Source organism: Lactuca sativa, chromosome 9 (genome assembly GCF_002870075.4).
Source record: "Lactuca sativa cultivar Salinas chromosome 9, Lsat_Salinas_v11, whole genome shotgun sequence".
Classification (NCBI taxonomy): Eukaryota; Viridiplantae; Streptophyta; class Magnoliopsida; order Asterales; family Asteraceae; genus Lactuca; species Lactuca sativa.
In genome coordinates, this window is record NC_056631.2 from 62,182,040 (window position 1) to 62,204,973 (window position 22,934).

General features: G+C 32.9%; 2 protein-coding genes across 2 annotated transcripts; one reads left to right on the forward strand and one right to left on the reverse strand.

Moving 5' to 3' along the window:
• Window positions 1–13,206: 13,206 nt before the first annotated feature.
• LOC111902991 (probable E3 ubiquitin-protein ligase ARI8) lies at window positions 13,207–17,354 on the forward strand. The gene is made up of 15 exons (XM_023898783.2): window positions 13,207–13,675; window positions 14,166–14,290; window positions 14,375–14,477; window positions 14,557–14,647; window positions 14,945–15,117; window positions 15,205–15,309; window positions 15,383–15,471; window positions 15,536–15,643; window positions 15,741–15,831; window positions 15,924–16,013; window positions 16,110–16,157; window positions 16,252–16,323; window positions 16,431–16,530; window positions 16,620–16,746; window positions 16,822–17,354. The coding sequence occupies exons 1-15, from the start codon at window positions 13,508–13,510 to the stop codon at window positions 17,093–17,095; spliced, it is 1,764 nt and encodes a 587-aa protein (XP_023754551.1). The 5' UTR covers window positions 13,207–13,507; the 3' UTR covers window positions 17,096–17,354.
• Window positions 17,355–18,821: 1,467 nt separating this feature from the next.
• LOC111902990 (phosphoglycolate phosphatase 1A, chloroplastic) lies at window positions 18,822–21,753 on the reverse strand. Its single transcript, XM_023898782.3, has 11 exons — window positions 21,204–21,753; window positions 20,537–20,604; window positions 20,337–20,429; window positions 20,188–20,259; window positions 20,009–20,080; window positions 19,868–19,927; window positions 19,716–19,768; window positions 19,515–19,612; window positions 19,319–19,418; window positions 19,140–19,243; window positions 18,822–19,045 (listed from the first exon to the last, which is right to left on the reverse strand). Exons 1-11 carry the CDS (start codon window positions 21,499–21,501, stop codon window positions 18,939–18,941), a joined length of 1,125 nt encoding a protein of 374 aa, XP_023754550.1. The 5' UTR covers window positions 21,502–21,753; the 3' UTR covers window positions 18,822–18,938.
• Between the last annotated feature and the right edge of the window lie 1,181 nt (window positions 21,754–22,934).

Here is a 22,934-nt window from a genome sequence, read left to right on the forward strand (position 1 = left end):
AGACTCGTCGAGTCCAACAAGCTCCGAGTCCCTTCCTGCTCAACTCACCGAGTCATCCCTCAACTCACTGATTCATAGCTCAACCAGAAAAGGTTAGGACTTCACGACCAGATTCGCTGAGTCCAAGAACAGACTCGCTGAGTCCAAGGCAATCTTCAACAGACTCGCCGAGTTGTTCTTCCAACTCGTCGAGTTCCTGCCCATCTTCATATAACTCGTCGAGTCCACCCATACAACTCACCGAGTCCATACGTAAAATCTTCATTCAGACGATCACAGGCCATTCCATTGCTTCCAATACATAGATTTGGACTCCTAGGGCCAGATTCACACGTAAAGTTTCCAACTTTACGTGCATGCAAGGCTCAACAAGCTCTAATCAAGCTAAAATGAAGGTTTAAGGCAAGGACACTCTCAATCACGCCCCAAAGCTATCACTTTCTGATCACATGGCTCCAAACCAACCTAGATCTGAAGTTGCAACCTCAGATCTAGTCTCTATACCCGAAATAGATCCCAACCATGCTAAAGAACCCCAAATCACACACCATGGATGAAATAAAAAGGAAATAGCTTAAGGTAAGGTCTTCTTACCTTAGAGATGAGTCTAAACTGATGTAGACTTCAGATCCACAAGCTCCCTTGATGCTATCCTCAAATTCCTCCAACTTCTCTTCACCAATTTCTTCTTCCAAGCTTCAATCTTCTCAACTATGGAGTCTCTCACGATTTAGGGTTTCTCTGGAACACTCATGGAAGATAGAGGTTGAAATGAAGGTATATCATTCTTTAAATAGGGTGCAAAACCCCAAGAATTATGGTTTCTCATTCTAGCACGGACTCGTCGAGTCCAACCTCCGACTCGGCGAGTCCGGTCACTTAACATGTGCCCGACACACGCTTAGACTCGACGAGTTGCAACTCCTACTCGCCGAGTTCCTCTTTTCCAAACTTACACTTTACCCCCTGAACTCTTGATTCTGACTTTAGGATGTTACATCATCCCACATCGATGGTGAGAATAAACAAGAGAATGTCTCCTCCTCTATAAATAGAAAAGGTTGTGAAGTATTTCAAAGGGACTAAGCCATGAGATTTTCCTTGCGTCTACATTTATAGGACGTTAAGGGTATTCTTTGGTGAGATTGTCTTTGTTGACAAGTGATCAATTAAGTTTCAGAATTTCAAAAATGATTTTGGACTGATTTTTTAGATTTGGATCGGGTTTGATTAATATCTGAGTGTCTTTTGGTTGATTTACGCAAACTCTCTTCCATTGGAGGCCAAGTTTAAGCACTATAAAAAAAACGTGATTTTGATAGGGAAGGATTCCGTTGTGAAAAGCTAAAATTCTGTTGCAAAGGACGAATAGCGACGGAATTTGCGATGACCGAGTTTTGTCCCAAAAAACTTTGTAGCGAGTGTTTGCTAGGGAAACAATCATTCCGTCGCAATTGTGACAATGGAATGAAATTCGTGGTAAATGGTATTCTGTCGTGTATTTTGTAGTATGATTCCATCATAAATTTTGTGGTAGTTATTACATCACAAATTTCGTTGTAGTTAATCCCTAGCAAAATCTGTTGTGATGATTCCCTATCAAATTTCGTGTGGTTATTCCCTAGTAAATTTCGTGGTGGTTATTCCCTAGTAAATTTCGTGGTGGTGATTCCCTAGCAAATTTCATGGTAATGAATCTCTGGCAAATTCTGTGGTGGTGATTCCCTAGAAAATTCTGTGGTGATGAATCCCTGGCAAATTCTATGGTCGTGGATCCCTAGCAAATTTGGTGGTAATGAATCCCTGACAACTTCTGTTTGATGACTTCCTAGCAAATTACGTGGTCATGAACAGTGGCGAATCTAGGATTCAAACTCACGTGTGTCCTAGTATAAAATAAATGAGTTGAAAATTTTGGATATGAGTCGGTTTGTCGATATACTTTGATCAAGGTGTTTGTTATTTATTGTTTTGTTGTTGGTATCATGATCATACCATAAAAGAGCTTCTTTCACCTTTTTATGTAAATTTTTAGCATTATGCCAAAAATAATAAAATAAATAATTACAAATCTATATAAATCTTCAAAAACAAATACATATACACTATCACTATAAATCTATAATATATATAATAAAATAATAATCATAATTGTTCATTTTACCTAACAAGAAGAGTGATTTTTTTTTGTTTCATTTAAGCTTTATTACGTTATATATGTCGAAAGTATTATTCAGTACAATTTTAGTGAAGTAAATTAAATTGATAATTACAACTGTTCATTATAGAAAGCAATAAGAGACATCTGATGCCTGACATGTATGATCACAAAAACAATAATAGGTTTAGACTATGACTTTTCTAGTTTGTAGGTAGACTATGCTTTTTTCCCTTTATTTGCTTTACAGTCCATATCAACCATATCGACTGCTACAAGAAATTTAACCTCAAGTCCTCAAACAAAGAAAAGAAAGACTTACCCAAATAAAAATTGAATAGAGGAGAAGCAACGCATGCTTCTCGTTGTAGTGTCGGCGATAGATGGTCCAGTCCGGTCAGATGAATGTGGGGATGGTATCCGGTAGGAGTGGTGAAGAGTAGGTGAGAGACAACCAGTAGTCTAAAACTATGATCCCAAGACATGTTGAAGACAACCTGTGGTCAGCGGAGATCGAGACAGTCGGAGTCGTTATTGTTGGCGACACCAAAAAATCAGCGGCGGCCGGAAGGCGGAAATTCGGTTTTTGGAAGACAAAGGGCACTCGAAAATCATAATTTTTTAGGTTTTTGTTTTTCCACTTTACTAATTTTCTACCCTTTACAATTTATAGATCGATCTGAGCTTGCAGTATTCTTTCTTATTATATATTTGAAAAATATTTTGTTTACTTAACAAACTCCTAAATTTATGCTCTTGAATTTTTTTGAAAGTTTTAAAGATTAATAAGAAATTGCGATTGACAAATGTGATAAATCACATCAAAATATTGTATTATTTATTCTTTTGTGTTACCGTATCCAAGGGTGTCTAGACTTTTTCCCAACAGGTGTCCCATGGAATTTATATTATATCTTGTAAATAAAATTTGAGATTTAGGGGTGTCCATGGACACCCTTTATAACACTGTACACTCGCCCCTGGTCATGAATCCCTAGTAATTTTCGTGGTGTATATTATATATCAGATTCCATATGGATGGATAATTGATTTAAAATTAGATCCAAATTATTTTGTTGTAATATATGAAAAAAAAATAACAAAAAAATCAAATAACATTATATCATAAAATAATACAATAATTATTTATTACATGGAAAAAGGTAAGTTGCTAATGTAAAATAAATACTAATAAACATATATCAACACTTTATGACCTACTAGTGTTGTTGTTTTGTAAAGACATTAATAAGATCAATTGTCGTTTGAAGTTGTTTTTCAAGTTGCCCGACTCTTGCGTTGTTTTGTTCTTCTTGGGCCTTCATCATTTCTTTAAGCTCTTTGTTTTGCTCTTTTTGTTTAGCAACAAGCTCCTTCGTCTCTTCTATTTCATCATTTTTTTTTTCCGGAATATAAGATTCATCCGTTTTACTGTTCCTATTGGGAACTGCCTTTGCAAAAGAGTCTAATACATAAAGTCTTCTTTTTTTGTCATGACCACCAACAACATCATAAAATAGTTTGTCCTCCTCAAATTCAACACCTTCAGCTTCCAACTCTTCCCGTTTTTCTATATAGGTCGCCTACAAAATAAAAATAATATAAGTTAAAAGATATCAAAGTTATGAATGATATTATGGACTAGCTACAATATAAAATTTTAATTGCATTGAAATGAATATTACATGAATTTGTCTATCTTTTTCATTTGTGAAAGTGACTCCGTCTTGATTCTTCGTGTGTGTATACAGGAACAATTCACTATGGGGTGGATCACGTTCTAATTTCATCTTCTGCATAAATACCATAAAATGTCAAATATACAGATAAACATATATAAACATTGATGTACCATTAAAAAAATTACCAAATTAGAAGCTATCTTCAAATGACTTGCGGATCCATCATTATGTGTAGGTTGTGCTACCCCATCAGCCACACCGTTACGCCTATTTTTCTTGTTTTGCTCGGATTTTAGCATGTATTCATCTGTATTCCATTTTAATTGCCAGGAGTTCCAGACTTCATATGGAATATGAGATGGTTTAAAGCCATGTTAGTTTCTTTGTGGGCTCTGCATGTTGTAGAGATATTGTCCATAACTTTGTGTCGCTTTCCTTGCCCAAGCTTGCCTCACCAACAAGTCTATTGTTTCATCCCAACAACATTTTTTCTACACATTAACAATATAAACATAAGTTTAAATGTAAATGTTACCAAACAACAATTTATCACATATAGTTAACTACCTGGAACTCCTCCCACTATAATCCGCGCATTTCTTTGGTTACTTTTACCCAAGTGTACCCTTGTGCATCTACTCTTTGTAAAAAGGACCGACTAATAAAGTGTACACAAGGGCCTGGTGGCATGAGCCTGCAAATAATCATGTAATCGGTTTAGTTTTGAATTGATATGTAGATGTAAACCAAAAGGTTATACATAGAAAAAGTTGTAAGATATGATTGGTAACTCACGTTTTTTTTCCAAACATTAATAGTTAAACGTCCACTTGGTCCACAATCTTCAGAGGAATTGTTTTCACCTTCTACATTTTCCAAATATAAACGCTTCTTAATTAAACAGAAAATATTCTTTTGTTTTAAAAGTTCTAAATTGTCTTTCTTAAGATAAATGACATCTGGTAAGCTCTAATTCCAACTTCTCTATCCACATCCTTCTCCCTTCACTTTTATTTGTTACCCTGATGATTTGATCACTTAGGTTAGAATTACTTAGACGAGTTCTCTTTAAGATGTCACTAAAATTAGAGAAAGTATAATTTAAATCATCTAATTCAGATTCGTAACGTGTAGCAGGAATATTAAGAGATTGGAGTATATAGTGTACCTTATTGATGACCTTCTCGCATTCTTTCACCGGTTCAGACACAGGCTTCGCAGCAAAGCAATTTTTAGAGGCCTGGCCACCATCAGTCAAATCTCGTTCTGAACCATTAGGCATCTTTCTTCATACTCCTTTTCTTTAGAATTAGCCAAAAAAAAACATCCCCCATGTGTGGGCTTCCGAACCTCTTCATCTTCAGAATTTGTGGACCATACTTCAACACGTCCATATTCGTCACTCTCCTCCTGCACAATCAAAGCAGGCTTTGAGTTCGCAACACTCTTCTTTCTAAGATCCTCTATCTTTTGAAGATAGTAAGTTTCATCCTTCTCTGTTCCCATCTTTTCATTCATCCTTCGTAGGATACACTCTTTGGCAAAATGATTCTTTCCATGGCAGTAATTGCAGTCATACCCTTAATCGCCTAACAATTTCTTCTCTTGCTTATCTTCTTCCTTTTGAGAGTTCTTGAAGCTCTCTTCTCTAGACTTTTTTGAACTAAAGTTTCTCTTTCTGTTCCTATTCTTGAATCGACCAAAGTTCTTTTTAATGAACTTTTTGGGATTAGACACCATCAAATCATATTCCTCCTTGGTGAGTTCACTGTCTAAAAAGTCGGATTCAGAATCTTCTTCAACAACCTTTTTTCCTTTCACAACCAAGGCCAATGATCCCATGCTAGAGACAAGCTTTACATCCTTCGCCACTTCATCTTTGAGGGATCGTAGAATTCCCACAAGCTTTGCTAGAGAGTAGCTCTTGAACTATTCATGAGCTTTTACTGTGGACACAACCGATTTCCATTCAAACCTTAACCCATTCATGAATGTAAACTTTTGCTCTATTACTTTATGCCTTAGATTATGCTGAAGCATCCTGCTCAACAGATGATTAAAACGTATGAAAGTCTGATTGACTTTTTCATCAAAAATTTGAACAAAGGCTCCAAATTCAGAAAGAAGCAACGTTTGCACGGAGTGTTCCAAATCTGTGTCACTTGAATAAAGCTCTTATAACCTGTCTCATATATCCTTCGCAGTCTCACATTCACTCACCAGACAAAAAGTGTCTGGAGGTAGAGCGAACTTGATTATTCTCATCTCCTTGATGTTGCTTAACAACTTGTCTTTTTTTGTCTTGAGGAATATCTTTATTTTCAACAAGAATTGTGTTGTAGTCGGCTTGAGTCTTGACAACCTTCCTTGTAGCTGTGTGAGAGAATTTCTGCTACGTCATGGCCTCCCATATTGTGGTGCCATGATCTTCAACGCCGAGAACATAGTCCTCGAAGTGCAGTGCCCAGACTTCATAATCCCGCGTAAAAAGGATTGGGATTCTGGTAATAGACTCGATACTGTTGGAAAAATTGAAAGAAAGAGTATGAGGATCTTCATGATTCATCTTCTCAAGAGTTCACAGAAGCGAATATAGAATCAGATGTGTAATAATGTGAATCGAGATCTAGGGCAAAATAAGATATCTACATCTGGAGCCTACAACCGATTGAAGTAGTTGATACAGAAACAACAAATCCAAGAAAAACGATAAACCCTAGTTGAAAATTTTGATAGAAGAATAGCGATTGAACTACACTATCTCCTGCTCTGATACTAATTGTTGAAACAATAAAAACGTAGATCTATAGATTCTATAAACGATGTGAACACAATAACACAAACAACGAAGATCAAATAGTGTCGAATGCTTAGATTGAATAGCTTTAGAAGAGTTCGACGTGAAATTTTCTATAAAAGATAAGTAGGGCAAATACAATTAATGACCCTAAAACGATACATGCATGCACATTAAATAGTCTAACCCTAGCAACATAAAAACACGGATGGATAGGGCCAACCCGTTATAAATGAGACTATTCTAGTAAAAACATTTGACACAACACAATAATAACCCGACAACCCCGCGTACCAACCTAGTACGCCCAACGTATGACGCTGAAGCCCAAAATATACCCCAAACCTATTAATGCCTTAAGAAAATATGAATAACTTCCAGATCTGATTCATATAGGACGTCCTAAGCCATATAGTTCTTGACTTTATGCCTTTGCATGGCTTAATGGTGTCCAAACCAAATCCCTAAATCTCTAACTTCATTAAAAGACCACTAACTCATGCATGGCAGGATTATACTCAACATGATCCGATTTTTATAGCTTAATGACCTCAAAAATAACTAAAAATGGTCTCAAAGGTTATGGAGTCACTTATACTCACAAGATCCAAAGCATGGGACCAAAACATACTCATATCATGACCTCAGGCTAGATCTACATCAAATAACCATTAAGTTTGAATCTTTAAACCTCCAAAAGATAGATCAAGTTGAACAAGGCATGAATCTACAAGCTCCAAGACAACCAACACTTCTCTAATGAGTTCTTCCCCTTCCAAGTGCACCAAAAACCCACAAAAATCAATCAAAGGCTCAATAATCTTTCAAATAAGGCTAAGGTTTCGAGGAAACAACTTAAGAGGGTGGAGGCTGAAAGTAAAGAGGATTGGGAATAAGTTAATGCCTTTAAATAAGGTTCAAGACTCAAAATTAGGGTTTGAGTTTGGGCCGCGTACGTCCAACGTATTCCTGGTACACTAGTGTACCAGGTAGTCCTCTGCGGTCAATCCTACCCAGTACGCCCAACGTACTCGGCTTAACCCAAAATTTTAATAACTTCTAACGGTTACAACTTCCGTGTTTCTAATCCATTTTCGGCGTTATATATATGCTTAGAAAGGTAATGAGAAACCCTACAATCTCATCTAATCTCCTTCAACTTAAAATCATCCGAACTTAAATTCTAAATTCAATAAAAGGCCTGAAGCATCACATTCTAAAATCCAAAGACTCACACTTGCATGCTATCCGAAATCTGTTGATTCCATGGTGACCTTTTACTAACTGAGATATAAGATCCTCAACCGACCACTGAGACTGGCTATCTCACACCTGGTCCCACCACAAGGCTCTGACTAAGAGTCTAACAGATAAGGGATACCCTAGCCTAACCACCACACGGATGACAACCACTTACCACAAAGTTATTCCACTCAAAACATGATCTAATGCCTTACTCCATTCAATTTCCATCGGGTCTCACGCATGCTATCACAACCAAATGGGCCTCACCCATGGGATTCACCCAATCTATACACTTGGACGACCTCACCCACAGGTCTCACCCACTTGGGGCTATACAAGCATGAAATACCAACATAACTCCAATAATCCTCGTTCCCCATAAGGAGTGGTCAACCAACAATGGCGGTATAAATTGACCCATGCATGCGTTGTGATCCTTCTACAACCCAACAATCACTCCTATAATGGCCTATCTTATCTTGGTAAATGCTACGACTCCTTCGCATACTTATAACACCACTCTACATACTATCAACCTTGTGTATGCTACGGCTACCCCATAGTCTTACAATACTTCCCATATTTTACATGGATCTAGCCCGTGGTCCTGATGTCCATCTACCAACCCAAACCATAGTCATCAAGAGGCGAAGACGCATCCGACTATACCCCAATCAGGTGTTCAGGTCATGCTTTGAACCCTAAAGCCTTTATCAGACAAGAATAGGAAGAAAGACTCTAACACAACCTTCAACTTGTATCTGATCATATATTCGCTATGTGCCACAACTGATGCTTCACATATTCGGAAAGATAACATGAATCTTCATTCCTTATACAATCTCAATCCACACCGCAATTAGAACCGACCCTCCACTTGCTTAAGGTATGGAATTCCTCCTTGTTTCACACATGGAATTATTGCCAATAATCCTAATGGTTCCCCCCCCCCCCCCCCCCCCCCCCAACTTGGATTTAACTACACCTTGCCAACCTTACTAAAGACAACGGATAATGAACCCCTTTATCGGAATTGACGAATCACCAACCCAACAACCCATTTACCGAAGGATTTATGTAGTATAATCATCTTCAATCAATATAATTTTCGAAATTCTTTTAACAATTATAGCGTCTAAACTAACCCACACTCCCAACATCATTATCCACTTGCTATCGCTCTTTTCCTAACAACGGTATCGATCAGAACCAAGAGTTCATTAATAAACAACTGACATCCATATTGAGTGACATAAGTACTTCTGAATTATGAATTCATTATCCCATGAAGGGACAACCAACTTCCATGAGATCATTAATTATCCCATAAATCTCGATTTTTCCTTTTTTAATTTTGTCTCAATTGACTAAAATGCCCTTATGCTGAAATTTGTGTGATTATATGGTACATGTTACCTTATTGTAATATCATAGACCCTCAGATCATGACTTTTGATTTTAATTTCATCCGGTGGTTCAGATCTGTGCATTCTGGCACACAATAATTAGTAAAAACAAAATAAACTAAGCATATATATATATAATAATAATAATAATAATAATAATAATAATAATAATAATAACTTTTGTGACATAACCCACTTTTTATTTGTAAATTTTGATAACTCAAAGTTGAAAAAAGTGGAATATTTTTTCCGGTAAAGTACATTCAAAAAGCAATTTCACCACATAAAGTGGTGTTGTGGTTGTTTTGTTAAAATAATTAAAAATAGAGTTATTTTGTCAAAGGCTCCACTTATTTATGTGATTTTTCGGATCAAAGATGACGATGTTTTATTGGTAAAATTTGATAACTCAATATTGAAAATAAAAAATTAACAAAAAGAGGTTACACTAAAGATGACAAATGAAGCCGTCTAGTATTTCAATAGAAACAATAAGAAGGCGACAAAAAACATAAAAATATTTCAAAGAAGAAAGATGACAAATGGTGGCTTCATTTCTAAATCCTGTTTTCTTCTTAAAAGGAAAGCAAATGTTTCTTAATGATTTTATATCTATACAGAAATGGACAATACCAACACTATTTCTTTTAAAAAAGATATCTACAGATTTTGAGGATCATAAGGTTATTATCCATGATTCGTTTGAATCTCTTAAGAAACTCCTCTGGTGCATAGAAACCAATATATCAAACTAAAATGGTATAAATAGATGTTGATTTTTCATATAAGATTTCTCGTGTTTTTCTACTTTGCATGAGACGACTATAAAATTATATACATCAATATATTGCTTTTGTTGATTCCTTATTCATTTAGAAGAAAAAACTTGAATTAAAAAGAAAAGATTCGTCTAAGAGTACAAGATTAAAATTTTTATTTTAAACAAAAAATTATAATCCAAAATATATTCAAGTAGTTTTTGAGAGTTTTTAGTTTTTATGTTTTATGTAATTATTTTTTTTAAAGTTTAAAATTACTTTTTACAAATCACTTTTACACAAATAAAAGTTATAATTACCAACTAGTTTTATAAAACATACCTGATGTCTAAAACAAACATTGGTTTATGGAATGAGCTACTCTTTGATGTCTAAAACAAACATTGGTTTATGGAATGAGCTACTCTTAGGATGATTATGGAAGAAAGGTCCCTAGATGGCAATAAGAAAGCTAATGTTCCTTGGGAAATCATGAAAAAAAAGGAACATCATGTGTTTACCTTTTTTCTTAAAGAACTAGTTAAGTGTTTACCTTTTTTCTTAAAGAAATTTAGTATTATGTTAGTTGTATTATGTTCAGTTAGTAAAAAAATTATAACAATTCTAGCTTTTTGTATAAAAAATATCACCATTGATATCTTAGATGTGACCATTTTGTAGCATCTTTAGAAATAAATTTTAACTTTCTTTAGATATTATTATGTATGTTTAACTTTTATGCTATGAATAAGAAACCAAAAATGTTTCCATAATATATTGTTCAAACTTTTAGTTCAATGAACAAATAACTTGATCAACTATTACACAAAATTTAAAATCGTGAATGATTGTTAGGATGAAAGGTCAAATACTAGTTCCAATGACTCATCGTCATTTTCGTCAAAATGTATTTTCTAAAAAAATATTATTTTTCTCAACAAATATCATATCAATTCCTAAATTAGAAGTTATATATGGCTTTGGCTTAGTTCAAAGCCTTTTTAAACTCGTGATCTTGGTAGAACCTTGCATATGTAAATGTCTTTATATTATCTAAATCCTAATTGATATTAATAATATTTACTAAACCTAATTTTTTTGTTAACAAAACATGAATTAGATTAGTAGCATGTAACTATATTTTTAATCAATATATTATTATTTTGTCTTCTAATTATTAGTAATATGATATTAAAGAAAATTGAGACTCTTATAATTGAAGGATAAGATGATAAGAATGAAAGTTTGTGCTTGTTACATTAAGCTTTTCGTGTTTACTCAAACATATCTCTTATCAATTATGTATTTAACCGTTTTATGTTATTTAAACGCATAAACTCACTAAACTTTATAAGATTACACGTTGTGCGGTATGTGTTTCATGTTTTAAAAGATGGTATCTTTTTTGAGTTTTGCTATGATGTGATGAGTGTGGGGATTAATTGACATGAGATGAACATTGACGCTCATGTTCAATACTTGTAATGAGCGATTGAATATAATAACTTTTAAGTAAAATGATGATATATCCTAAGTGGATGAAGGTAATAGTAATTTAAGTGTATGTAGAATAAATTAAATATAATCGTAATTTGCAATCTTTGATGATTTGGGGCTAATAATTTTTGTTATGGGTATTTAGATTCGAGTCGATATATAGATAAATACATTTTTTAGACATTTAAGTATTTAAGGAAAGGTTAATTTCATTAATTGTCAACCTACAATTTTGTGTATTCCCATTTATTCAATTTGGAAAGTGATTGTGTATAAGAAATTTTGTGTATTGTTATTTATATTTTGATGTCCGTAAGGGTAACTAGGTATTAATATTATTCAAAATGTGCTATATAAACTGATATAGATAGTTTACCAAAAAAAGTGCTGATTTAGCATCCTTTTGGTGTCCACATCGTAGTTTCCTCATTTTAATATTCGGAAAGGCCACCAATTAGCTCATATGTTATCATTTAGTATATTTATTTATTTTATTATTTATTATTTAGATAAAAAAAGTCAGTAAGTTCAAATCAAGACAAGAGCTGATACACTAGTAGCGGATTAATGAAAAATATTAATCTTCCAAATTGGAAATCCATATTTAAAAGGAATACGTAATAGTATACAATATTAATAATTATATATTATTTGAATAAAAAAAAGCTTTCATTGAACATATTTTGAGTAGAGTTGTTGCTATTTTCTTAAAATCAAATTATTTAATTGGATAATTTGAATTTGATTATTTGGTTTAGATGTTCAGATTGATTTTTATAAATTTGAGTTATTATTTTGAATTTAAAATTGATTTTGGTTTATAAAAATAAGAACCGAATAATTAAAAAAATCAATTACCAATTATTTATTTATTTAGTTATATTATTATTTTTAATATATATCTTTTTAATTGTTTATAAATTTATTAAATTATTTTTCTAATATATTAGAAAGTTTCATCAATATAATACATTAAGATATATATATTTCTTATCAAAAGTTTTTGTTTACCAAATATCCAACTATAATATATATTTTTCCTAATAGTTATTTATAAATTTTAATGTATAACTAAACAATTTTTTTAGATTCTTTTATAAAGTCGGTTAATATCAAAATTAAATATTTTTAAACTATCTTGCCTCTTAAAACCCAAATTATAAGTAACGATCTAACTGAATTTTAATGTTGTTGGATCATATTGAGTTTGAACTTAGTTTAAATTATCTTGATCAATGGTTGAAAACTAAAATCAACTTTAAATCAATTGATCATATCAAATCGAACAAATCTATCCAAATGAACACTAAATTGTTGATCCAATTCTTGTACGTCATTTTTATTGTTTTTGTAAATCTCATGATATATATTAATATGAGTTATATATCATATTTAACAAATTACATATATACAACAACAAACCTATATATATATATATATATATATATATATATATATATATATATATATATATATATATATATATATATATATACTTGCTAAGTTGATTTATATTATAAAAAACAAATTATTAATTATAATATAACTATTTAACAAAAATATGTATAAAGTAAAAACCCGACCCAACCCGTATAAGTTTTTTAGCCCGTCATCCGAGACGGTGAAGTCCATCTACTACTTTATGGTAGAAATGTATGTATGCAGAATACACCTCTTTCCTCCATTCCATCCACCATTAAAAAGCTTAAAAAGCTATATGTTCTTTCCCCTCTCTCTCAATCATCGGAATCTCCGGCCAATCAAGCTTTAAGCAAAGCACAGTTGGAGAAATCGGAGAGAGGGAGAGACCGTGTGTGATTGTTCTGTTCTGATTGAATTCGGCTTTTTATTATTTCAATTTTAGGGATTGCTCTGATTGAATTGGGTTTTTTAATTTATTTATCTTGGAGTACCGATTAGGGCACGTTATTGTGTTGAAGAATAAACGTTAATTCATATTTGAGATGGATTCGGAAGATGATATGCACGACGCGAACGATGCCGAGTCTCTTGATGATGACTTCTACAGTGGGGAGACTGCGATGGACTCCGATGATGGCGATGCAGCCGACTACGAGTTCATCGACAATGATTCCGATGATTCTGATGATCTCCTTTCTCGTCGTAGCCAGGTACGGTGGATTACGTGACAAAACAGCTGATTGATTGATTGATTTGGTATTGTGATCTATACTTTCCGTTATTAAACGTAATGAGAAGGAAATAGACCCCTTGAGATGATCTAGTGCTGCGAATTTAGATTGAGATTTTTACAATATATGATGCTCGTTTTTATCTTATAAATTAGTGAGACGATCATAAAACTAGCAGATTTTAGGAACTTTTTGTCGTGTCCAATCGTGCTGATGTTATTCCAGAATTCACCAATGGCGGCGTGCTATCAAAAACAACTTAAGAAGTAACAGAAAGTTTTAAGAAACTCAGCATCCATGATGCAGCTTTCTAGCTGATTTTCTTTTCAGTTTCAATTAATAACTGGTTATAAATTAGGGACATTTCTTCCCCCTGATAATGTCCTAAATGATCTAGGAAATACAGTCATATCTACATCTGTTTCATATTAAGCATTAGTATAAGTGCTTCTGGCCTTTCTTTTTTCAGCAAAACTACACCATTTTAAATGAAGCTGATATTCATCTACGTCAAGAGGATGATATCATGAAGATATCTTCAATACTTTCCATTTCTCATGTTGCAGCTGCCATATTACTCCGCCATTATAACTGGTAATCTATGTTTCTATCCTTCCTCTTCTCATATAAACTTTATATATATTCTGCTAATTAGATTTCAATGTTTTCTACCTACAGGAGCGTCAGCAAAGTGAATGATGAATGGTTTGCTGATGAAGAAAAGGTTCGCAGAGTTGTTGGATTGCTAGAGGAACCACGTGCACTTCCCAATGTCAAAGAGGTAAATATCAACAATTTGAGGGCCATTGATTTCCTGTGTTTTACTTTACCACTTCTAACAGTTCATTTGTTTTTGGCAGTTGACATGTGGGATTTGCTTTGAAGTTTATCCTTGTGATAGTATGAGTTCTGCTGCTTGTGGTCATCCTTTTTGTGTAACTTGTTGGAAAGGTTTGTTCTGAAGCACATATATGTACCATTCACCACTTATATTTATATGCATATTTTAGTTTTGATGAAGCTGAATGCTTTCTTACTTTTATTGATATGGACCAATTGTTTAAATAAAGTATACATTAGAGAAGCCTAAAGTGATAAGGACTTAGGATTAGAAAACTAACTAGCTAATCTTAAATTGCTGATTTTTGTTCTCTACACACATATATACGTATATACACATATATCTTAACAATTACAATTTTGTCCCTAGTTTTATATTGCTCTCTTTTTTTTTTTGAATGTATGCAGGATATATAAGCACTTCCATCAATGATGGACCTGGATGCTTGACTCTGAGGTGTCCTGATCCATCTTGTGGTGCAGCTGTTGGTCAAGACATGATTGTTTCCATGGTCTCACATGATGATGCAGAGAAATATCAACGTTATTTTCTTAGATCCTTTGTGGAAGACAATAGAAAGGTAATATAAATTATTATAATTAAAAATCATCACATATTATTCCCTTTATTCACTGATATATTATCCTTTTTTTTCTATTGATTTTAGACAAAATGGTGTCCTGCCCCTGGTTGTGACTATGCTGTGGACTTCATTGTTGGTGGTGGAACATTTGATGTTACCTGTGGTTGCTCATATAGCTTTTGCTGGAATGTAAGCTTCATTATTTTAATTTTTTAAATGAAAAACAAAATAAATATTCATTATTTTTGACTGATATTAACAGTGTACTGAGGAGGCTCACAGACCGGTTGACTGTGACACTGTGTCAAAGTGGATAATGAAGAACAGTGCAGAATCTGAAAACATGAATTGGTATTTAGTTATATTTACTTATTTACCCCTGTACTTTTGTGATCTGACTTGATTAATTTTTCAGGATATTAGCTAATTCAAAACCATGTCCCAAATGCAAGCGACCAATTGAAAAGAACCAAGGATGTATGCATATTACATGTACTCCACCTTGCAAATTTGAATTCTGCTGGTACGTTTATTATTTATTTATTTATTTTCCAATGTACTTTTTGTAATTATGGATTCTTTTTTAATATAAAATTGTTGTGAAATGTCTTATTTTTCAGGCTTTGTCTTGGTGCATGGTCTGATCATGGTGAAAGAACAGGTGGTTTTTATGCGTGCAACCGTTATGAGGCAGCAAAACAAGAGGGAGTGGTAAGATAAATTAAGATTTATATCATTTAATAAATAATTTACACATTTGGAATTATTAAATATTATATATTATGTTTTTTTGTTGTGTGCAGTATGATGACACAGAGAAACGAAGAGAGATGGCTAAAAACTCTTTAGAAAGATACACTCATTATTATGAAAGATGGGCTACAAACCAATCTGTAAGCTGATATCATTATTTTTATATTATTGTTTATTTTTATATAAAAAAAAATCTTTGACTTTTAACATGATAATTTTTGTTTTCTGCTCTGCAGTCTAGACAAAAGGCCCTGGCAGATCTTCAGCAAATGCAAAGCACACATGTAAGCCATTTTTTTTATACATCCTTTATTTTTTTTTAGTTAAATTTTTAACAAATACAAAGCATATTTATTAATTTTGATTTATTTTTTGTAGCTTGAGAAGCTGAGTGACAAGCAGTGCCAGCCTGAATCACAGCTAAAGTTCATCACAGAGGCCTGGCTACAGGTGCCTATTTTTTATTAACTGGTGACATGTGTTTCTTTTTTTTTTTATTATTATTATAAAAAACAATATAATCCTGATTATAAATATTGTTTTTTGAATTTTAATAGATAGTTGAATGTAGACGAGTGCTAAAGTGGACATATGCTTATGGATATTATTTGCCTGAACGCGAACATGCCAAAAGGCAGTTCTTTGAATACTTGCAAGGTTCTACACATCCTTCCGTTCCATAATTTACCAAACTGCCATTCTACTAAATAAAACTTTATTTTTATTTTTTTTAATAATTGTTTCAGGTGAAGCAGAATCTGGATTGGAAAGACTCCATCAATGTGCTGAAAAGGAACTACAAACTCACCTCAATGTTGAAAGCCCTTCAAAAGACTTCAATGAGTTCCGCATGAAACTAGCAGGGCTAACCAGGTAATTTCACATGACAAGATAGGTAATACTGTGTTTGTTGTGCATTGGACTGATACTGATTTTTTTTTTAAACAGTGTGACAAGGAATTATTTTGAGAATCTAGTGAGGGCTTTGGAGAACGGGCTGTCTGATGTGGATGGGCACGGTGGAAGCAGCCGGACAGGTGGCGCGAGGACATTGGGAGCTGGAAGCAGCAAGAGCAGAAGCAGTAGAAGCAAAGGGGCTGCCAGGTCATCAAGCGGTTCAAGAGCCACAGATGATTCCGGACAACACTGGTCGTGCGAGTATTGTACTTTTGCTAATGCCAAGTCAGCAACCGTCTGCCAGATGTGTCAGCAACGTCGATAAATTTGCAATAAAAATGGAAGGGAACAGAAAATGATAGAAATGAAGAAGAAAGAATTTAAATTTGATGTTTTTTTCTTTTTGTTATTTGATGTTGTATGTATATAGTTTCCACGGTATCTGCTTGTTCAAAAAGTGTTCTGGATGTATTTTTAATATACGTTTTTAGACAAAAAGTATACATTTGGTTCAAGCTCAGAGAGTGGAATTGTAGTTGAATGTTGTATTCATATAGAAATTTATGTGTCTTTCTTTCATCTAACTATTAGAGTGTTTGACTAATCTGATGCTTTTTATTTATTTATTTTTTTTGTTTAATATATATTTTGAGAAAAAATTATTGTTAATATTGCAATAATTGGTAAAAGTGTGGATAATATGAAAAAGATTAGAGAGGGAATGTAAGAAAAAAGTTGTTTGTTTTAGGGTGTGTTTGGCACGGAGCTTTTGAGTGTTTCCGAACAGAAAGTCTCGTTTGACGTTCTAGCATTTAATTTAAACAAAGTGTTCAAAATCCAACTGATATTTTATAGTGTTTAACAAAATGTTTTTAGCTACAAGTTACCTACTTGTTATAAACTATTTTTGCCGAAGATACTCTTGTTCATTTTGTTTGAATGAAATGGACAATTATTGATTAAGGGCAACTTTTTTTTTTGTTAATTTATATCTTTTTAGTTCAAACGTGTTTTATCATTTCATCATGAAATGAAATGAAAATCTGTAACGCATATTGCAATACAAAAGTTCTAAAAATTTCAATTTCAACTAAATGACATTTATTTTTATAAAATAATAAGAAAAACCTAATGTTTTAACATGTTTTTTTGGATAAGATTAAGACTTTTTTTTTTTTTTTTTTTTTTTTTTTTTTTTTTTTTTTTTTACAATCTAAACCAAATGTTTGACCGAAGTTTTGTTTTTGTTTTATCTAATTTACAGATTTTCATCTGATAAAAGTATATTAGGTCTTTTCCGAAAAAATGGTTCCAAATATTTGGTTTTTTATGCAAATAATCATAAAATATTTGATCACTTTTTTTTTATAGAAGGCCTATAAAGCATTAAAGCCGATAAATAAACAAAAATAGAAAAGTTAGGTTAAACTTTTGATTTAACTTGTAAAAAAATATTGAAAAACAACTCAGAATGTTATTAGTTTTTTCTTAAAAATAACACTACTTTTTGTTAGAGCTTTATTTGGGACCTATGAGCTTTTATTATGTTTAATTTTATTTTTACACTAAATAATATTTAGATAATATGTAAAGTTAATACACCATTATTTATAAATAATATAAAATTTTAATTTACCTTTACAACTAATCAAATATGATTTTCATTACTTTATTCCATTATTTGGGATCAAAGAGCTTTTATTATGTTATTTTTTATATATATTTTTTAAATTTAGTTATATGATAAAATAGCGGAATGAATAACGATGTATGTATAAACAAAATGTTGTAATGAGATTAAATTATATCATTTTATCCTTAAACTCCAATAATCAATTTTCATAATATACATCAATTTTAACTTTTGAGGAGTGGGTGGAAAAAAATAGAAGGGCAAACAAGTAAATGGTTGGTTTCTTACTACATTAAACCAAGTCTGTTCTCTTAACCCATTAAGTCATTCCACCTTGATAAGTAAAAAAAAACACTTATATCACAACTACCTAAATTAAGTTGTTTAACTCCTTATTAAACCAACACAACAAAATTCATTCGCTTGAAAAATGAATTGGATAAAGATTATGGAGTCGATATTGTGTTATAATTTATAATTCTTGTTTCTTCTACATATACAAGAAAGCAGCAATGAAAGATGAGCTTCAAAGTTGTTACACAGTGGCAGCTTTAAGAGACAGAAAATCCGAGATCTTGTTGGTATAAAAATCTGGTTGGATGGAATTGTTTGGGTTTTGAAGCATCGATAGACTTGTTACACCTATAAATATAAAAAGGGATCAAAATGTATATACAAATAAACAAAAAAAGTTTATAAATATAATAACCAAAAATATGTATAAATTATATATCACCTGAGAGAACAAGGAGAGTTTTGCATCCACCATTTTGCCCAAAAAGAATATCAGTGTCTAATCTATCACCAACCATACATATCTGCGACTTGGTGATTCCAAATCTGTTTTTCACATAAGAATGAGAGACTAAATGACCATTTTACCCTTACATTAAGTTTTAAAAAAAAACATCTTACTTGTTTGCCAAGTAATCCATCATGAATGTTGAAGGTTTCCCAACAGTAAGTGGTTCACGTTGAGTAGATCCAACAAGAGCCCCAACCATAGAACCACCACCTAAAACCACATTTATATTATATCCTATTTATTAATATTAAATATTATTTAAATATTTTTTAGTTAAATTAGAAAAAAAAAAAAAAAAAGTTAAACCTGCCCATTCTTGTGCATCTGTAAGATGAGTTACAGCATCACGGTTTGTAGCAAGGAAAAGACACCCTGGATTTTCACGAACACACAGTGTCCCATACCTTGCAAATCAAAACAATTTAAAATAAAATGGAAATGTTTCAGTTTAGTTTAATAAAGAGTAATGCATAATTAGATTTATTATTTAAAAAAAAAAGAACTTACTGAACTTTGTAGTAGTTAAAGTAACGATCAAACCCAACCACAACAGCACCAACCTATACATTTCAGAAAACAACATTTAAAAAAAAAATTCTGAAGTTTAATATTATTTAACTAAATTTATAATTTACAAGAAAGAAATAATAAAAGCATACATCTTTGTCATGTTCCATCAAATACCCAGGCTTGAGCTCTATCTTTTTTCCACCATCTTCCTGCAAAAAGAAAAATGTAACTTCACTTCATGCTGAAAATAACAAGTACCCAAAGAAGGGTAGTTTCGTCATTTGACATACCGGACCCCCGAGGTATGAAAAGCCTGCTAGCTCAAGCTCTATCAATATCCCTTCTTCACCAATCACATAAATCTGGACAATTTTTAAATTGATATATTAGAAAATCCTGGTTCTTTTCAAATATGATACTCATTATTTCAAGAAAGTAGTTATGAGTTATGACATATAGACATATATACCTTCTTGTCTTTTGGGAAATCAATTGATTGTAGATATGCAGCAGCAGCAAAAGAAGATGCAAAAATTTCCTCCTGAAACCTTTACTTGAATTTTAGAAAATTTCCAATATGGAAAATAGGAAAATCATTAGCACAATGTTACACCTCACCTCATTGACATTCAGACCAAGTGTCTCAAACTTTTTGCCATATTGTTTCCTGGACTTTGTTGAGTTATTGGTTACAAAAACTAGTCTCTTTCCCTAACAAAACAATACAAAACAATTTTGCCTCTTAGAAAACAAGAAAAGAAAGAAAATGGAATATATTTGGACAAACCTTAAACTTAAAGAACATAATTTGTACAAACCTTTGATCGGAGCAACTCTAGGGTTTCTGGAACACCCTCGATTAATGAATCCCCCTTCCAAATGACTCCTGTGTTATACAAGTTCCAAGAGAAACCAATATCAAGGGAAGAAAAATGACATATTGATAGTGGTGTGGTATTAAAGCTCTGATATTCAATTGCATACAGCTTGATGCTACCATGAATGTGGGTTACCTGATCCTGATCTCAACAATGGTGGTAAACAGGTAATAGCATTATACTTCAGTATTGGTAGTTATTATGGTTTACTAGTTGCAATAAGCAGGTTATTAGATCGAATTTGGTGTTATCTATGTCAAAGCTCAAAACACACAACTCCGTGTTGCAAGCGTATAAACCTCTGGTGCATATAAATGAAGATAGAACATAAATCAAAAGAAAGCTGGAGGGAAATTTCATCACTGTCCTACAAAATTCTCTAACTTATTCCAACTAAACGCAACGCATACCTGAATTAGCTCAAATGAAGCAAACTTATCCTTTCATGAAACGAGTTTAATGTTATTCAATAACTCTTACGAATCACAAGTTACTAACCAAGCAAGTGAGTATGTCAAAAACTACTAATACAAGTACTGAAATCGATCGAAACCGTTCATCTACATAATTCTTCGACGAGTTTAGCAAGAGAAACATAAAAAGGTACCATCACAATCGAAGATGAAAGTCTCGACGGAGTCAATTAGGGCATCGGCATTTTCCAGAGGCTGTGCAGCGACGGAAGCGGCGGCGGCGCAGGTGAAAGCTAGATTCTTCTTCTTATCCATCCTGTAAGAGTAATTACTCCATCCGATTGTGGTGTTGATCTTCTTCTCACCGTGGTCGTTGATCAATGGAAAACCAAATGATGAGGGGATCGAAACTGAAGAAATGCGCTTAAAATTAGAGAGAAATCTTTGAGGTGCGGCAGCGGAGACGACAGTTGCTCTGCTGCTAACAAGCATGTCTACTATATCTCCGTCGATCGTCGGCGGTTGAAATTAACGGATTAAAAGTTTGTATTAAAGATTTGGGGTTGGGTGAGGTGGCGGAATGAGTGGACGGCAGCCCCGGGTTTCTATCCAATCATCCAAAAAATTTCACGCCAATCTTTCCACCTTGTTTGCGAATTGTGATCCACCTCATTTCAAAAATCCGTTAGTGTAAAAATTTATAAGTCCAACAATACTTTTCAGTTGACAAAATTCTTCTGACAAACTGTAAAATTGGTGGCTATTCAGAAGATATGATGGATAAGACTTGCACGAGAGATTTTGGTCCATGAAAGGTTAAAAAGACAATTTTGTCCTTTTTTTCCTTTGGTATTGTAATATTTAGACAAAACTTCAAAAATGGCCCCTTTGGTTTTCAAAAATATCAAGTTTAATCCCTAAGTTCAAAAAACCTCACAGATGGTCCCTATGGTTTCAAAACTTTTAACAAATTGTCCTTTTCGCTAACACTGTTAACATTACTAATTTTTCTTTTAGTCTTTCCTCTCCTTGCATAGAAAGAGTGGATCACCTCTCTCAAAGTGATATTCCTAGGATAATAGGGTCTCATTTCTCTCCCAGTCTCAATGTGGATTTCTTTTATAAAGCTCCTCTCTTCACCATCTTTTGGCTTCCTGGTTTAATGGTGCCAAATCAAAATCACAGTGTGGCTTAATGTAACATACACGTTCTGAAATTGTGTATTGTTATTATTAAAAGCGAATAAAATTGAGTGTTGAGTTCTAACAGCTAGTTTTTACTAGAAATGAAGTAAAACTATGTTTAGAATCACTCATAAAATGTTGGAAGTCTTATGAGATTCCAATTAATAGTCAAATCATGAAAATTTAGCGAAAATATAAAATTTGAAATAAGTAAAATTTTATTATTGAAAGTTGTAGATAATCTCGTTAGAAACATTTAGGCAAAAACCTCATCGAAATCCAAGTTATAACGAAGAAGTTATGACCAAACGAAGATCCGTGATAAATCCGGAAAATACCTTGTCGCTTAAAAATCTAGTTTTCGATAAACTAATTTTTAGCCTTAGTAATGTAAATGAAAGTTGTAGAACTCTGTGAAAATAATCAACTTTCATATAAAGACCGTTTGAATCTGACTTCGTATGAGTAAGTTATGATTTTTCGAAGTTTCAGCTTAGCAGTAGACAGCTAAAAACTCGAATTTTAGATCGAGTGATTTTTAGCCGACACAACCTAAACGAGAATTGAAGGTCTCGTCATTAGTAGTGCAACGGTAAAAAGTCTGACGAAAACGGACGTCGGATGAAGAAGTTATGAATTTTTAACGGATTTTCCTGCCCCGGTCTGTTAAAAATAATAATATTAAAATTAAAATCAAAATTAGCCGACGAAGTCTAAACGAAAGTTGTAGAGCATAATTCT

What these genes read in the sequence shown, in the direction of transcription:
- LOC111902991 (XM_023898783.2), top strand. Translation starts at nt 13,508, where the DNA reads ATGGATTCGGAAGATGATATGCACGACGCGAACGATGCCGAGTCTCTT. An exon ending in TTGTGTAACTTGTTGGAAAG is followed by an intron (nt 14,648 to 14,944) that starts GTTTGTTCTGAA and finishes GAATGTATGCAG; the next exon opens with GATATATAAGCACTTCCATC. An exon ending in AAACTAGCAGGGCTAACCAG is followed by an intron (nt 16,747 to 16,821) that starts GTAATTTCACAT and finishes TTTTTTAAACAG; the next exon opens with TGTGACAAGGAATTATTTTG.
- LOC111902990 (XM_023898782.3), bottom strand. Translation starts at nt 21,501, where the DNA reads ATGCTTGTTAGCAGCAGAGCAACTGTCGTCTCCGCTGCCGCACCTCAA. An exon ending in TTTCATACCTCGGGGGTCCG is followed by an intron (nt 19,928 to 20,008) that starts GTATGTCAAATG and finishes TTCTTTTTGCAG; the next exon opens with GAAGATGGTGGAAAAAAGAT. An exon ending in AACTCTCCTTGTTCTCTCAG is followed by an intron (nt 19,046 to 19,139) that starts GTGATATATAAT and finishes TTATATTTATAG; the next exon opens with GTGTAACAAGTCTATCGATG.